The following is an 18,213-nucleotide window of genomic DNA, read 5'->3' as shown; positions in this document are numbered from 1 at the left end:
CAGGGAGCCCAACTCGGGGCTCGATCCCAAGACCCTGGGATCATGACCTGAGCCGAGGGCAGATGCTTAACCATCTGAGCCACCCCCGTGCCCTGGAAAAGCACTATTTTTAGCAATTAATATATATTCATACTTTAATCTTCAAATGGTATTTTGAAATAAATTCTATTATTATTTTACAATGAAGAAATGGAGGCACAGAGAGATGCAGTTGAAAGTGCTGGAGTGTTACTGCTCTAAAAAAGACATCCAGATGGCCAACAGACACATGAACAGACACTCAACATCGCTCCTCATCAGGGAAATGCAAACCAAACCACAATGAGATATCACCTCACACCTGTCAGAATGTCTAAAATCAAAAATTCAAGAAACAACAAGCATTAGTGAGGATGTGGAGAAAAAGGAACCCTTGTGTGCTGTTGGTGGGAATGCAAACTGGAGCAGCCACTGGACAACAGTATGGAGGTTCCTCAGAAAGTTAAAAATGAAACTACCCTATGAATCCAGGAATCATGGTACTGGGTATTTACCCCTAAAATACAAAAGCACTAATTCAAAGGGTTACATGCACCCCTATTTACTGCGGCATTATTTACTATAGCCAAGATATTGAAGCAGCCCGTGTCCATCAGTGATGAATGGATGTAGAAGTGATACACACACACACACACACACACACACACACACACACACTGGAATATTATTCAGCCACAAAAAAGAATGAAATCTTGCCATTTGTAATGACATGGATGGAGCTGAAGAGTATAAAGCTAAGTGAAATAAGTCAGAGAAAGACAAATACCATATGATGTCACTCATATGTGGAATTTCAGGAACAAAACGAATGAGCAAAGGAAAAAACAAAAAGAGAGACAAGCCAAAAAACAGACTTAACCATAGAGAACAAACTGATGGTTACCAGAGGGGAGGTGGGTTGGGGGTGGGTGGGTAAAATAGTTGATGGGGGTTAAGGAGTGCACTTCTGTGATGAGCGCTGGGTGATGCATGGAATTGTTGAATCACGATATTGTACACCTGACACTAATATTACACTGTGTGTTAACTACCTGGAATTAAAATAAAAAAAAATAGAAAAAAAAAGTGCTGGAGTGTTAACCTTGAGAGTCCCCACCTGAGCCCTTTGATTTGTGAGTAGTGGGGACAAGCGGTGAGAGGGAGGAAGGAAGCTCACAGCTGTCCTTTACTGGAGATGCACTGGTATTGGCAGCCTGACTCTTCCTTCTGCTTATATGAAGTGCTGGGAGTTCACATGTCCACTAGAATTTCCTAAAAGGCCATCGTCTTACTGGTGGCAGATAGCTCCCTGTCTTCCTTCTAATTTGAAAATCCATATCTCTGTCTGACCGTCCTACTGGTTTGATAGCAGAAAATGCATAGAAAAATCCGGCAAGTAGAGATTTTTAAAGGCCACATTTATTTATTTATTTTTAAAAATCAGTCAGCTAGAAATGCATCATCTCCCCCCAGTGGCTTATAGATTTTTGCACAGAGTTTACAGTCACTCTAGACGAGGAGAAAAAAAAAAAAAAGCACAAAGAAAGGATTCATATTGTTTGTTCTCAACCTTTCAGCTTTCGTCCTCTGTATCTATAAATCGTTTTTATTCTTGGCAATTTAAACAACGCCAAATGAAGGTCTGGAAAGTATTGAAGAAGATTGCCAAGTGCAAATGTAGAGATAGGTTTTGAGTCCCTGGTAGGTAGTTTCATAGGCCACACATAGGTTTACTTGTGCCCTTGCTCTTTGGAAATTTGTGGCAGGGTTTCCAATGTCCTGTTCAACATACTATCATAATAGATCTCTTCTGGTACAATTTCTATCAGATAGAGGATCTTAATGCATACTTCTCACAGATAAAATATTTCCAAATGTTGCAGTTAGCAGAAGAAAGGAGCTTGTCCTTGAGATATCCACAGAGCTGGTCGGTTGACTGGAATGTCTGTATTGGCAATCTGGAGAAGAAAGTCAGTGAATCTGACATTAGGTGTGGGGCTTACAGTGATATTCTTGTGGGTCACTGATGAGAGGTGGGTAGCTTTTTGTTTTGTTTTGTTTTAATATGGTACCCTCCTATGGCACCCTCCTTCTTCAGTAATAGAGGTGTTTTCTCTCAATAAAAATATGTTAACATAACATCAAAAAACCTCCTATTAAAGGAAATAGGTACACAAAAATAGGCCCTAACTTAGGATCTCTTTCCTGACTCTTCATTCTCAAAATACTAAAGCACTTAATCCTGTTCACCAATCTCCCTAGTTCTATCTAAAGAGTATAACAGGGAAAAATAAATAAATAAAAGTAAAAAGCTTAATAGGGAAATCTCTTAATAGTACTATAATTTCTTTCCCTTAGCACTCACTAGCCATTAAATGATACACAGGGAACTTCCGTACTAATTATATTGTTCATTCAGATTCTCAAATTGATGCGAATGTGCTAGAGTGTAATGGCAATGGGGCTGAAAAGTAGGAAGACTTGGAAGCCATGAAGCCTCTCTTAAATTACCTCAGCTTTGAGTCCAGTCAAAAGCCTGTGAAATTATCATGCTGGCTATGTCTTCTGGAGAAAATCTGAGGTCTAAAATAAAATGAACTTTGGAATTCCCTCATGTTTCTACTTTTTCTTGTAACAGTTCTCTCAGACACTTACAGGTCAGGGGAAGGAGAGGAGCCATCTTCCCAAAGCCAAGGTCTGCTGAGTCCATCCTGAGACAGCCCCACCCAGTAATCATAGCCTCTTTGGACCTTCCTCAGGATGCCAGTGATAAAGTCCTAGAAGAAACAAGACCTGAACAGTGAACTGAGGGGAAAACAACAACAAACTGTCATGAAATATAAAGTGTGGCATTTTGCCTAGACAGACGTTAATGGAAACTTGAGAGCTAGAGAACAAGACAGAGGGTTTTAAAGAAGCAATACATTTTACAGATTTTTTTTTATTGCCACATGATAGATGGGGTGTTAGGGACTATGGGGAAAATAGGCATCTGGTATTAAAATAATCTTAACAGATTCAGAGTTTGCCAGATACTATATGTCAAAACAAGGTGTTATACTGAACCTTCATTATCAGGAAAAGTAAAAACATCCTTGACATCATAGACCACATAGATCATTCTTTCCCAGTATACTTCAATATGAGAAATAGTTTAGGAGATTCCAGAGGCAAATTAACAGCAGGCATATTTTGTTAGAAAAAACATTATTGACTTAGATAATCAAATTTGCACAGAAAAAAAGGTGTAAACCTATAATTGTTAAGTCCAAGTTGCCTTGGTTTACTGCATATCTTTAACATATCCTTAAATTGTTCTTTAATTGTTCTTGGAAAAATGAACTTTAACTAATTATTGACTATAGTAAGCATACATTTTTAACAAGGTCAGAAATGTGTAACTGTGTATCCTACCTACCTCACACACATTTATGGGTAAAATGATTTCAGGGCAACACTGCTTGTTAAGATGTTAGTAAAGTAGACTTAACGTCAATTAAACATTTCATTTAGCAAATGCTTATTTTTATAGACCTCGCCATTTCATAACATCACTTCCCTTTTTATACTTCGGCTTTTTCTTTTAATTATAAAATTTTTATTGATTGTTACACTTCCCTACAGCTTTGAAAATAACAGATTTGAAACATATACAAAATTATAATATATGTATATCTTGGAGTGGATTAACAAATGACAAAATGGTATTTCCCTTACCCTCTCTGCTTTTTGGTTAACAAAGGACATACCACTAACGTATTCCCCGTGATTTCTGGATAGCTTCCTGTTTGGTTCTTTGTCCAATTAAAAGGAAAACAAACCTTGGTAATTCCTACTTTGTCTCTTTTGAATCCTTCTTAAATACAATAAATATACTTTTGTTATAGAATATTAAAAAATCCTGTCTAATTAGAATCAGTCCTTTCCATTCATGTGTATCAGGGTATTTTCAGAATGATATGAAACCATGAGAAGGTGTTTACCATTTCCTCTTTGCTGTCTATTTGTAGAAGATTAGAACCCTCCTTCAAACAGTCCTCTTTACTGGTGTTCCAGAATTTCCAGTTTTCAAAGACACGGTAACAACTTCCTCCATTCTGAATCCAGTTTTCTGGGCAAGGGTTGCTGTTATGGACTTTGAATAGAAACATTTTACTTTGTTAAAGTTATTATAAAAATATCAGTGGCACATCTTCTCAAAAGAAACCTTTGTCTCACCCCCAGTGAAGCAGAACATTGTAACCAAATGGTTCAGATGAGTTGGTCCTTACCACGGAAAGATTTATAAATTTCCAACTGCAATAGGTCTGGAAGAATTAGTTTAAGATAAAATTAATTTCAGAATATCTTTTCCCAAATTGTTCCTCTCCTAATAACAATTGAGCTGATTATTCTATTTTTATAAATCTTTACCCTCTTTAAGCTTACATCATGTATAGTCTTCATTGTTTGCTTATTGTTTCGTGTCTATTAATCTCACTGGCCCAATTAGTTGGAATACATACTGGACCATTACGCAAGCTGATAGTAAGTTTCAAGTTGAGGTGCAAATTCTGAGAGTTAAACATGAAATATTTCCTAGAGAATGGACAGAATAAACAGGGCACTTTGAAGACTGATTTGAAAATATGTGAGTGAGAAAAATTGAAGAAAAACAAAAGTAAGTAAAATAAGTCAAGCAGAGAAAAACAATTATCATATGGTTTCACTCATTTATGGAACATAAGAAATAGNGCTTATTGTTTCGTGTCTATTAATCTCACTGGCCCAATTAGTTGGAATACATACTGGACCATTACGCAAGCTGATAGTAAGTTTCAAGTTGAGGTGCAAATTCTGAGAGTTAAACATGAAATATTTCCTAGAGAATGGACAGAATAAACAGGGCACTTTGAAGACTGATTTGAAAATATGTGAGTGAGAAAAATTGAAGAAAAACAAAAGTAAGTAAAATAAGTCAAGCAGAGAAAAACAATTATCATATGGTTTCACTCATTTATGGAACATAAGAAATAGAAAGGTCTGTAGGAGAAGGAAGGGAAGAATGAAGGAGGGGTAAACAGAAGGGGGAATGAACCATGAGAGACTATGGACTCNGTCTGTAGGAGAAGGAAGGGAAGAATGAAGGAGGGGTAAACAGAAGGGGGAATGAACCATGAGGGACTATGGACTCTAGGAAACAAACTGGGGGCTTCAGAGGGGAGGGGGGTGGGGGATTGGGATAGGCTGGTGATGGGTATTAATGAGGGCACATATTGCATGGTGCACTGGGTGTTATACGCAAATAATGAATCATGGAACATTGCCATCAAAAACTGGGGACGTACTGTATGGTGACTAATATAACAAAATAAAAATTATAAAAAAAAAAAAAAAGAAAAACATAAGTGACCCATTAGCTTATTTCAGGACTTAGAAGTAAGCCATGTTGTTAAATCAGTTTTATGAAACCTGTCTTAAGAAAGAATATATTCACAAAAGAATTGTGCTCAAGACTATAAAAGATGGACCAAAAAGCAAGAACTTGACCAAGTGTTTATTGCACAGAGGGAAAGACACTGAAATTTCCAGAACTCTAGTTTCTAGAGAGAGGTCTTATATTTAGGGTCACAAATAGTTCATTATCAGTGTTCAGGGCCTGAATGTTGAGTTATTTAAAGCTTTTCAATATCTTTTGTTTGGAATATCTGCTAATCAGTGTCTTAACTATTGTTATGGCAAGACTGGTATTGACAAAGGCAGCTGAAAGGTTGGAGGACATATTAGATTTGTAAGTCTCCAAAATGGATATCGCCATTGTCTCAAGGTTAATGGCTCAGAGGTAGGGCTAATTCATGTTTGCAAAAGCTTGTTATATTTATAAACACTGTTGGGCACCCAGTGATTCTGTAAACATTATTTGACTAAATTTCAACCAGAAGGTAGGGTTTTGACCTCTCTCACTGGTGATTATTTAAATGATATCCACTACAGGGATAATTAATATCAATTAAAAAAATTAATGCCAATTAAGTAGCCATAGAATACTTGACAAACTATACCACACATAGAAATAAGGCTGTTTTAAGTTCAAGATTCTACTAAGAGATGTAAAAAATAAAACTGAAGTAACTTCATTGAATTTTTAAAAAGAGTTGAACCCTGCATTGTTATAATTTTATGGTAAATACTCTGATTTTTAAAATGATTTTTCTGCTCAAAGAGATATCTAAATTTAAATCTAAAGCAGTGTTTATTTAAACTAAGCATATTGAAGAATTTAGAACTATAATTAAAGATACACCTATTAATTTGAGTGATTGGATAAAACATAAAATGCTGCTTTAAAAAAAAATCCGATCTCAGCGTCCATAGTCTCTCATGCTTCATTCCCTCTTCTGATTACCCTCCCCTTCTTTATCCCTTTCTTCCCCTACCGATCTTCCTAGTTCTTATGTTCCATAGATGAGAGAAATCATATGATAATTGTCTTTCTCTGCTTGACTTATTTCACTTAGCATTATCTCCTCCAGTGCCGTCCATGTTGCAGCAAATGTTGAGAATTCGTTCTTTCTGATAGCTGAGTAATATTCCATTGTATATATGGACCACAGCTTCTTAATCCAGTCATCTGTTGAAGGGCATCTCGGCTCCTTCCATGATTTGGCTATTGTGGACAATGCAGCTATGAACATTGGGGTGCATATGGCCCTTCTCTTTACTACGTCTGTATCTTTGGGGTAAACACCCAGTAGTGCAATGGCTGGGTCATAGGGTAGTTCAATTTTTAACTTTTTAAGGGACCTCCACACTGTTTTCCAGAGTGGCTGTACCAACTTGCATTCCCACCAACAATGTAGGAGGGATCCCCTTTCTCCACATCCTCTCCAACAATTGTTGTTTCTTGCCTTGTCTATCTTTGCCATTCTAACTGGCGTAAGGTGGTATCTCAGTGTGGTTTTGATTTGAATTTCCCTGATGGCTAATGATTTTGAACATTTTTTCATGTGTCTGTTAGCCATTTGTATGTCTTCATTGGAAAAGTGTCTGTTCATATCTTCTGCCCATTTTATGATTTGTTTATTTGTTTCTCGTGTATTGAGTTTGAGAAGTTCTTTGTAGATCTNATATAAATATATAAAAAACATTGAACTGGAGTGTGGATCAAAATTAAGTCCCTCCTAATTTTAAAATTTTGTCTGCAACTTTGCAGACAGTAAAATGCATGTCACTGTTTCTTTTGAGGAATTGGTGCCTGTATTTGTATCTGCACGGTGGAAACTGATTTTACATCAATTACCTGAACTGAAAGAGTTTTGCATCAAGGTTTGGCAATATTTCATCTGAAGGTTATAGTTTTTCTTCCATCGTGTAAAATTCAACAGTGCTATGTCCTGATGGATGAGTTTTTCTTGCTGCTTTATTGCAATAGTGGACACCTGGAACACTTAAACAATAAATAACATCATTCTTAATTAAAAATATTGACAAATTAGAGCAAAGTAATTCTCCATACAGACTAAGGGCAACTACAAATTACTGATTATTTTTGTGACTTTAATTTGCATTAAGGTTTTGCTTAAAATTTACGCTGTTCAAGAATCAAAAACTTTGAGGCGCCTGGGTGGCTCAGTGGGTTAAGTGTCTGCCTTCTGCTCAGGTTGTGATCCTGGGACTTGGGATGCAGCCTTGTGGCTGGTTCCCTGCTCAGCAGGGAGCTTGCTTCTCCTTTTTCCTCTGCCCCTCCTCCCTGCTTATGCTCTCTCTCTCTCAAATAAATAAATAAAATCTTTAAAAAATTTTTTAAAAAGAATCAAACCTTCAAAGGATACAGAGCAAAAAACCCCTTGGCCACCCAGATGCACCCAACTCCACTCCCCCAGAGGAATTAGTTTACAAATTTCTTTTTTATTCTTCCACACGTATTTTGAATTTTACAAGTAAATGAATATAAAATACCCCCTTTTTATACAAACAGTAATGATCTATTTATATGGTTTTTCATATTTCATATTTTACCACTTAAAATAAATTTTGGACATAATTCCCTATCAGTATTTAAAGAGCTTTCTCATTCTTTCATTATAACTGTATCAAAATTCCATCATATGAATATATCATGATTTATGTTAGTCTTTCCCTACTGACTTTTAGACTATTTGTAATATTGTGGTATTCCAGAAATATATACCATAATAAAGAACCCTAGTCATACATAATTTCACACATATGCAAGTATATTTTTGAGAAAAATTGCTAGGTCAAAGTTTATGTGCATGTAAATTGTACTAGATATTTCCAAATCACCCTCACACAAGCTGTTGCAAATAGTATTTTATTACCATTTGAATTTGCATTTCCCTTTTTATGCTTGGTGTTGAAAGTTTTCCTCGTACATATAAATGTCAGTTGCATTTCCTTTTCTATGAAGAGTGTAATTATATAATTATACATTAAAATTTTTTTCATTGGGTTTCTAGTCTTTTTGTTACTGTTTAACATGAGGTCTTTATTGTGTTGTGAGAATTCATTCAAACAGGCCTGGGATCAGCCTGAACAGTGTTTCTAAAGTTCCTGCCTGGCACTGACCTTTGGACAAAGTATGAGACATACTCATTAATAGTGTAGCTTTGTAACCATCAGTCTGAGGATTTTTTGGTCAGATGATACTAGCTTGTCAGCATTGTTTACTGATGCCATATGACTGATGATTTGCCCCTGGTTACAATGAGACCCTGAGCAGGCTTTGCTGTCGAAGCCGGTTACATGGAAGGAATTGCCTATGTGGGGACACCTGGGTGGCTCAGTTGGTTAAGCATCTGCCCTTGGCTCAGATCATGATCCCAGAGTCCTGGGATCAGGTCCACATCAGGGTCCTTGCTCAGCGGAGAGCCTGCTTCTCCCTCTGCCTGCCTGCCATTCCCCCCTGCTTGTGCTCTTTCTCTCTCTGACCAATAAGTAAAATCTTAAAAAAACAAAAGAAAAAAGAAAAAAGAAATATATCTATGTGGTCAGCATAATATAAAAATTACCAGGCAAGACTCCATTTTGTGCTCCCTGCTACCCAAGTGTTTTGTGGACACACACGTCAGTGGTTCCTGACTCAAGGGAGAAATTGTGTACTGAGAAGATAGTTACAGAGGGAGGACAAAGTACTTGCCTGTACCTGGCCTCTCCAGACCATATCCTGACTCGAATGCGGTTCTTAAACTGCATTCTTCTCTCGTAATAAACTATAGATTTGTAAGCATGTCATTTCAGGTCCTGTGACTCTTCTTTAGCAACCAATCCTGTTTAGCTGATTGTGTTACCGCACTTACATTTGGGTAAACTCAGCTTGTGCATGATAATGAGCCACGAGTTTCCCAGTGTGTCTTTTAACTTTGCTTGTGGTAGTTCACCCTACATACATCAGATGCTTTTTGAGTCATTTTGAGTAGAAGTCTTACACCTGAGATTATATTTTTTACAAGTATACTTCACTTTCATATTTTCATGTACCTGGAATTTATTTGATTGGAATTTATGAGGTATGATTTCCAAATTTTTTCCCCAGATGGCGACATTGTGGTCTCATATCATTTGTTGACTAACCCCCTCCTTATCCTCTTTTAATCTTTAGCTTACTGTAATTTCCAATAAACCACTCGATATATTTCTATTGTTTTAATGATATTCAATCTACCTGCTTATCTACTCATAGGTCAGTACCACACAGCCTTCATTATTTTAGATTTATAATTTATTTCAGTATTTGGCAGGGCCAGTCCTTCCACTTTCATATTATTTTTACATTTTTTGTAGTTCTTTCCTAGCTTTTAAGTCAGTTCTTTTTTTTTTAAGATTTTTAGAAAAATTAATTTCTTTGACAGAGAGGGAGAGTACAAGCAGAGGGAGAGGAAGAAGAAGGCTTCCCGCTGAGTAGGGAGCCCGATGTAGGGCTCTATCCCAGGACCCTGGAATCATGACCTGAAGGGAAGGCAGTTGCTTAACTGGCTGAGTCACCCAGGTGCCCCAAGTCGGTTCTTTTTAAAAACCATTTTATAGAGTATCCATTCCTATTTTACTAAATATTTTTTGAGCATGGATATTAATTTTCTTTATGCTGCTTGTTTTTCATAGAATCCCTTGAACCTGTGGATTCATGTTTTTAATCAGTTTTGGAAAATATTCATCCAGTAAGTCTTAAAATACTATTACTTTTGTCTAACTCCCTCTGTCTTGTACTTTTGGGTCTGCTATTACACATATACTAATCTTTCTCAATATGCTGTAGAAGTCTCACCTTCTTTTCTATGTTTTGCTCACGAGCTATGGACAATGGGTGGTTATGCCTTATCCATCTGTGGATGGTTCAAGTCATCCCGCTGGCTAGTGGACTATGTTCCTTCTTCTTAACAAAAGGTTGGGTGTAACCAGAGTGGGGAGTAAGAAAGAGAGTGATGTTCTATATTTTATTCTATTTATAACTTGGCATGTTTGGAGATTTCCTTTTAGGAATTTGAAGTATTATTCCAAAATTTTGAATTTTGATGAACTGTTTCTAGATTAACTATATTCTCGAGGTTATTGCTGTTTTGTTTATTACTATCTGAAAATGTTGTACTACATAAAACTGTAACAAAACTGGAGAAAGGGAAACGAAACTTCTCTTTAGTTTCTCCCTATATGGGAAGCAATGTACTGTACCTTTACTGGTGTTGGGCTTCTAATCAATTTGCAACAAGTGAGGAATAAAGATTAAACAATGTATTTACTTAAGGGAATGTAAGACAAATGTTTTTAAAGCCCTCCCAAATAAAAGTGTTTATTATATGGTGTTATATGATATATCTAATTGATGAATTAAGAAAATGAAAAAGAATAGTAAAAACAAATGGAAAAATCTGATTTTTTAGAAAATATTTTTCCCTACAGAGTTTTTTAAATCGTAAGTAATTAGCTTAAGTCATATGGTTGGAAAAAACAGAACATACAAAATAGTAGGAAGAAAGCAAGAAATTACTTTTTACATTTAAACCTACCATTCAAATAACAGTTGTTAACATTTAGTTTATATCTATTGAAACTTTTTTCCATATTTGTATGTAAAAAATACATCTATTGTACATATTATTTTTATAAAACTATATTTTTCCATAACTGACTTTTTAATCTGTTATTTCATGGGAAAATATTGCATAACCACATCTCCATGTTAGTAACAATACTTCTAGAAGACTTCTTTAAATTACTGCAGAGTATTCTTTTATATCAATGTAGCATGACTAATTTTTACCAGTTATTTTATTGTCAGACATCTATGGATGCACTTTTGATGGTATATAAGAATAATTTGTAACTGACCATTCATTACTTTAATAGCATGATACTTTAAACAGGATATAGATTTCATTCATTCATTTCTCTTTGTCAGAAACATGTCCTTGATTTTACTAGTATATTAAATTACATACATCATATGTGCTTATATTTATAATTTAAATATTTGTATTGACCTTTCTCTTGCATTGAAAATTTTCATGGAGAAAACATTTAACAGCCCTAAGAATGTTTTGAGAATGTGTAAGATCACCTTTGCAAATGACAGTATTGGTAGCAAAAAAACGAAAGTCACTATACTTGAACAAAAGTCAATGGTCAAAACATTTCACATTTGTGTGGTAATATTTAAAACTTTTAAAAGTATTTATAACTATTAACACAAAAGAAAGCCAAAACTTTTACTTATGAGCATTTTCCAGAAATCACTGAAAGTTTTAAATACTTTATTTTCTGGTTAGCTTTCCTTTATCCTCATCGAAATATTTTCTTCACCTGATTTTTGTTTTGGGAGTTAGAAAAAATTGTTTAATACATACTACAACCATGGAATTGCAACATTAAAAAAAATAAAAAAAAATAAACACTGACATTGTCACCATCTATCCCCCTCTCCTGACCCCATTTTTAGTTACTTCTTATATATCCTTCCAGTGTCATTTGGCATATGATGAAAATATCTGTTCTCAATCAAATGGTGGGGTAGTGTATACATTACTTTAAAAGTTGCTTTTTTCACTTGAGGATGTGTCATGAAGACATTTACATCAGTCCGCAGAGAGCAGCTGCTCTTACTGCTGTTTTTCTCCCCTTCTTCTCCTCCCTTCCCCCTCTTCTCCATCTCTACTTCTTCTTCCTCCTGCCCTTCCTTCTCCTTTTTCTTTTCCTCCTTCTGTTTCTCCTTCTCCTTCTCTTTCTCTTCCTTGTTTCATGGCATTCCATGGTGTGGGTATACTATTGTTAATGTAAATGATCCCTTAATGATGGGCATTTGAGTTTTCCCCAATCTTTTTTTTTCTTTTACCCCATTGCTATCCATGCAAGTTTATCTATAGAAAAAGTTTCCAAAAGTGGGATTTGTGGGTCAAAGTTAGTACAATTTTAAATGACCCAGAGTTTGTTTGGAACATGATTGTCATAATTTACCTAAACAGATTTCATGAACTACAGAGAGAGAAAGACGAAAGTGAATGTATATTGGACAGCAAGTTTTTTGATGACGTGGAAAAAATGTAGAGTATGTTTTTACGAACATCCTTAGTATGTACTGTGTGCTTTTGGCTATGTAACAGTTGGTGTTTGGAGACTACAGGTTTATTCTTATATATAGACAAATTCTATATCCCAATCACTTAATAATATTGTTTTAAGTATTGCATCTTCAGTTAATCTTGTTTTTAATTGAAAGTGTTCTTTAACTTCATCTGTTTTATCTTCTTACCCCAGGGAGTTCCCATTTATAAAGCAACATTGAAGTTTATCATATAGGTGTGATATTTCAACCACATCTTTTGAAATTTGCAATGCCAGTTAAATATGAATTCTTGTACTGTCATTAGAATGGAGCCCAGCAATATTTCTTTCAAAGTGCCCAAGTTTTAGAGAAAAAACTGAATTATTGGATGTTAATTACTTATCTGTTAGTTCTCTTTCAACTCTGCAATCTATTTCCAGTGTGTCTGTTTGATAAATAGATATTTAAACATGAGTTTCTTTAAAAAAATGGACTTGCAATTGGGTTAAATAATGCATTTTTATATGAAGCACAGAGGGTGAGATAAGGAAAACTTTCTGGAAGTGCTAACATTTGCTGTGAGTGGTGAAATTTCTTTTCAGGTGATACACAATGTAAAAATTATTTATTGAGTTTCTAGTAATTCTTAACACAATTTTCTGAGAACAATCAGGAAAATAAGCTCTTAGCTAACATGAACAAGATTATGTTTCTTGCACTTTGTGGAAGCAAATCTGAACACTTCTTCATTGTAGAACTCATAATTCTCCCTCAACAGCTGAAGTCTCCTACATAAAGAAATGATTTGCCAGAGCATATAAAAAGGAAGAATTATCTGGACAATAACCTTTATCTCTGTCTTTCTAAGCACATTTCTTAGTATTAGCATGAATGATAATGCAGGTTATTAGTTTTTGTTTGTTTGATTTTTGGAATCACAGCCCTGTAATTATATTTTATGAAAATTTCACTTGCCAGATATGAAAACATGTCTTAAATTTAGACTAAAGGATATAAAGAAATGTGACTAAAGTGATGCCTGGGTGGCTCAGTCAGTTAAGCGTCTGCCTTTGGCTCAGGTCATGATCTCAGGGTCCTGGGATGGAGCCCGGTGTGGGGTTCCCTGCTAAGTGGGGAGTCTGCTTCTCCCTCTCCCTTTCCCTCTATCTCTCCCCCTACTCATTCTCCCCACCCCTCTCAAATAAAAAAAAAATAGGAAGCCATTATTTTGTATCAGTTATATGCATTTACATGTTTCTAATTGATTGATTTATTTATTTATAAATGATGACATTTTATTTATAATGATATACACATACAGAATCGTATATAAAGCTACATGCAGTGTATATGTATGTTTGTAATGTATAATTGTGTATAAAGTATATGAAATATATGTATATCGATTAGTTTGAAGATATCCTTTTGTACTTACACTTGATCCCCAAGAAAATGGAGGTTGTTACTGAGCCCACGCAGAGAATACATGAAATCACCATCACCAGACACCATGATCCTGAACAAGGCATAGGGGCAATGACACTGAGTTAGAGAAAGTAGATGAAAGAGATGGGGCAGTGCGAGAATAGACTGAGAGATAAAATAAGCATTCTTACTAGAGAATCCTTGAGGCCATGGGAACTGTGGTAACAGGAAAAAAGAACTCCAACTTTTTGAAATGCAAGTTATAACTTGGAACACCTTTTTTTTTTTTAAAGATTTTATTTATTTGAGAGAAAGAGAGAGAGTGCACAAGCGGGGAGGGGGGGAGAAGGAGAAGCAGACCCCCTGCTGAGTGGGCTAGATCATGGGATCAGGACCTGAGAATCATGACCTGAGGCAAAGGCAGACGCTTAACTGACTGAGCCACCTAGGCGTCCCCTGAACACTCTGGATTTTGAAAGATATCAAATTCAATAGGTTAAGTAACATACTCCTCTTATCCTTATATGATGCCCCAACCTTACCAACTAGTTACACGTATTCTTTTCCAACAATCTTTTAGACACTAGAGCAAACCAGATAGCAGGCTTTCATTTTTGAAAGCAGAAATGCTGTGATGCATTTCCTCATCTCTTTTCAGTACCACTTAAACATGATTGGTTCAGAGATATTTCTTTTGAACATACAATTTTGGATGAGGAACACTTTTTTTTCCAAGTAATTTTGCATCTGTTCAGGAAAGAAAAATGAAGAATGTGTGATTTGTTATATTCTTAACATTAATCAGAGAATAAAATAAAAGTTATCTTTGGATTATGTGGTAGGCTGAATAATGCCCTTGCCCCAAATGCCTATGCCCTACTCCCTGGAACTTGTGAATATTACCTTATATGGCAAAGGAGACTTTAAAATGTAATTAAGTTAAGGATCTTGGGATGGAAACTTTATCCTGTTTTATCTGGGCCTTTATAAGTGAGAGGTCAGTGGTCAGGGTGCTATATGATGATGGAAGCAGAAAGAAATTTGAAGGCACATTGCTGCTGGCTTTGAAGATGGAGGAAGGGGCCATGAGCCAAGTGAAGCAAGAAATGCAGCTCTAGAAACTGGAAAACACAAACGAATAGATTCTCCCCTAGCTAGAGCCTCTTGAAGGAGAGCAGCCCTGACAACAGCTTGCCCAGTGAAACCTATTTTGGACTTCTGATCTTTAGAACTGCAAGACAATAAATTTGTGTTGTATTATTAACCCCTTTGGTCTGTGGTAATTTATTATCAAAATAACAGGACGCTAATACAAATGTTAAGTAAGATCACCAGAACTGGTCACCATAGCACACAGCTCCAGGCTGGCGAGTTGTGTCAGTTTTTCAACCTATGTTTTCTATTTATTTCCTAGTCTTTGTCAGGTAATTTTCAGGGCATTTTATGCAGGAACTAAAATAATAAAAACTATATGATTTCTTTCACTTATCTTCCAAATCCCGGAATTCTCTGTCTTTCCAGCAAGAGAGAGGGAAAGGTACTATATATTTGTCAAATCCATCACTCTTTTCCTTTTGCACCTGTGCTCACTCTTCCATATCACCTCATTGTTTAATGTTAGTGTATCATGCACGGTATCAGATGCATATGTGGGTTAGCTCATTAGAAAAATCACTTTGGGCTCATCACAGAACAGGAAACAAAGCGTAAACTGCAAAGTCTTGGACTAAATAATCAGAACTGGTTACCTGAAAACTTGGTGGAAGACAGATGTTTCTGGTAAGGGCTTGGTGTTGGATTATCCCACTGAAGAGAAGCATATGTTTCTTCCTCCTGCATGTCTGAGATGCTGTGAGAGGTAAGGCAGTCCACACGAGTAGCTAAGACAAATAACTCCTCTTGTGGTGGGAGCAGGTTCGTGAAAGAACTGAAATCAGCTACTTCTCCCAACAGTGGGAAACTACTGGGTTTAAGGGATGCAATAGATGCATCTTCATCTAGAAAGTAGAAGTTTATGAAGTTTAGGCCAATGTACAACTTGTTACAGAAGGAAATGAGAAAAGAAACTGAACTTGAAATGTCCTCAAGTAGACTAGGTTATTGCTCTGGGTTCTGGAGTGCGGCAGATGCTGAAAGTGACAACACTGGGTTATTATCAAGATGAGAAGAATAGACGTGCCAACAATGCACTTATATTTTGGTACAGGACATGAAGCATGTGGACGACCTAGATAGCAAAGACCTGAGGTTAGCTCACATCGGACGAGCCAGGGTGAAGGAGTTGTAGATTACTGTGTATCCTTAAACAAAAAAAGCTTCTAGGAAGGGATTTCATCCCTAAAATAAATTTACCCACTGTATTCGTTATGGTCATGTAGTTTCTGGGACAAGTAAGTCTCAAGAAAAAATCAGTTGTTCAACACAATAAAGATTATTTCTTGCTCACATAGCAATTTAGCTCCAGTAATCCTGATTAGTGGGGAGATTTCCTCCAAATGGGATGCAAGCTCCTTCTATCTTGTGAGACGCTGGAGTCCCTTAGGAAGGAAAAGAGAAGATGGCAAATCCACACCTGCTTCTTGAAAGCCATCACCTAGAAGTAATCTGTATCACATCCACATCCACTAATGTAATGCCCGTGTTTGGAGCTAAAAGGCTGGGCCTAGTACATGTAATTTTTGCCTGGCTAGCAAACTTTGAGGACAGCTTTACTCTAAATGAGAAGCATGAATTATTTAGTGCATAGATGGCCATTTCTGCCACATCCTGTGACTATAGCATTGGTAAGAAGAAACTTGATATTTTAATCATCATTCACATATTGGCCATTTGTTCTTATGGCCAAAGGTCGTGTCTTGGTAATTTATAGTTTGCAAATCTCAACAATCTGCAAAATCGCAATGTTCTCTTTTGTTTCAGTATTTTCCTGGATCAATCATTGATCTCTATAACAAAGGAAAACAAATGACATACTCAAGGAGTAATCTCAGGGCATTGAATAAAGACACTGTGAAGTTTAGGGAAAGATTAATGGGAACAAAAAGAGGTGGTGAATTATGCACTGAGACGATGTTTTCACCCCCTAGGTCCCAAGGAGTTAAGGGGAAGGTGTCCAATAGGGTCCGTGGCCTAAGATACATGAAAGAGGATGAAGCCTTCGCCAGACATGGCATGGTAGGGAGGGGGCCAAGGGAAATAGTAGTACCCTGACCACTCTCTCCTTTCACCCTTTGATTACTGCAAGTACTTCCAATAGCTAAATTAACTGGAAGCCAGGGGAAAGTTGCCCCAAATAGTCCTGTTTGTTTGAATTCTTCCTCCCAAGGCACAGGGTGGGGCTGAGAGGATCTCAAGAGGTAAATGGAGAATATCCAGCAAATTCTCCAAATATTTCAAATGATTTTCATATGACCTGAGAGTCTGACCTGAAAAATAATGTGACTTAACTCTCTGTAGCCTTCGTAATGTAATGATTCTATCTTGAAGAGAAAAAAGAGGAAGAAACCATAAGCATACCAAGTATGCATTAAGACTAATGTTGGGAGCAATCAGTAAGTTGTCATTTATTTCCAGGTGCTCTCAAATTTTATCAGGGCTAAATATCAAGCTCAGAAAGATCTAGTTTTCTCTAATACAGTATATTCTCTGAAAAATTTCTTTGGGGGAAACTCTGGGCTCTCCCAATAAAGGACTGTTACTTGTTTTGCTTATGTTTTAAATCATACTACCTGTTACTTATTATTCATCGCATTCCCAGTACTGTTTCAAAGGGTTTTTACACGAATTACTTTGATTCTCCAAATAGCTCTGTGAAATAAGCACTATTATGAATACATTGCAACTTAATTGTACATTGAAGCACTGGGAAGTCAAATTATGTACCGAAGTTCACTCGGGTAGTTAGTGGAAGAGTTAGTATTTGAAACTAGGTGGTCTGATCATGGAGGCTGTGTTATTAAAATCTGTGATATTCTGATTCCATGTGTAAGATGATTTTGATACGAGTACCAAAAAAAAGAATCTTTTTTTTTTTTAAGATTTTATTTATTTATGTGACAGAGAGACAGCCAGCGAGAGAGGGAACACAGCAGGGGAGTGGGAGAGGAAGAAGCAGGCTTCCAGCGGAGGAGCCTGATGTGGGACTCGATCCAGAATGCCAGGATCACGCCCTGAGCCGAAGGCAGACGCCTAACGACTGTGCTACCCAGGCGCCCCCAGAAAAAGTATCTTTGTAA

At 36.5% G+C, this 18,213-nt stretch overlaps 2 protein-coding genes across 3 annotated transcripts in view; one reads left to right on the top strand and one right to left on the bottom strand.

Annotated features, from left to right (window-relative positions):
• CLEC1A (C-type lectin domain family 1 member A) overlaps positions 1 to 18,076 on the top strand; it is a 42,892-nt gene extending 24,816 nt beyond the window's left edge. Inside the window, exon 8 of the transcript XR_004621338.1 lies at positions 18,038 to 18,076. The gene's annotated coding sequence lies outside the window, so the exon portion shown is untranslated. The remainder of the gene's footprint in view (positions 1 to 18,037) is intronic.
• CLEC9A (C-type lectin domain containing 9A) lies at positions 1,434 to 18,042 on the bottom strand. Of its 2 annotated transcripts, XM_002925321.4 has the most exons (6): positions 15,727 to 18,039; positions 13,989 to 14,069; positions 7,298 to 7,444; positions 4,002 to 4,153; positions 2,674 to 2,795; positions 1,434 to 1,976 (listed from the first exon to the last, which is right to left on the bottom strand). In XM_002925321.4, exons 1-6 carry the CDS (start codon positions 15,815 to 15,817, stop codon positions 1,844 to 1,846), a joined length of 726 nt encoding a protein of 241 aa, XP_002925367.1. In that variant the 5' UTR covers positions 15,818 to 18,039; the 3' UTR covers positions 1,434 to 1,843. The 2 variants fall into 2 exon arrangements, with proteins under 2 accessions (XP_002925367.1, XP_019661604.1); XM_019806045.2 differs by lacking the exon at positions 13,989 to 14,069 and having other exon boundaries at positions 15,727 to 18,042.
• Positions 18,077 to 18,213: the final 137 nt, after the last annotated feature.

This window comes from Ailuropoda melanoleuca, chromosome 16 (genome assembly GCF_002007445.2).
Source record: "Ailuropoda melanoleuca isolate Jingjing chromosome 16, ASM200744v2, whole genome shotgun sequence".
NCBI lineage: Eukaryota > Metazoa > Chordata > Mammalia > Carnivora > Ursidae > Ailuropoda > Ailuropoda melanoleuca.
Note: the sequence above shows the minus strand (reverse complement) of the source record. Positions and strands in the feature narration are given on the sequence as shown.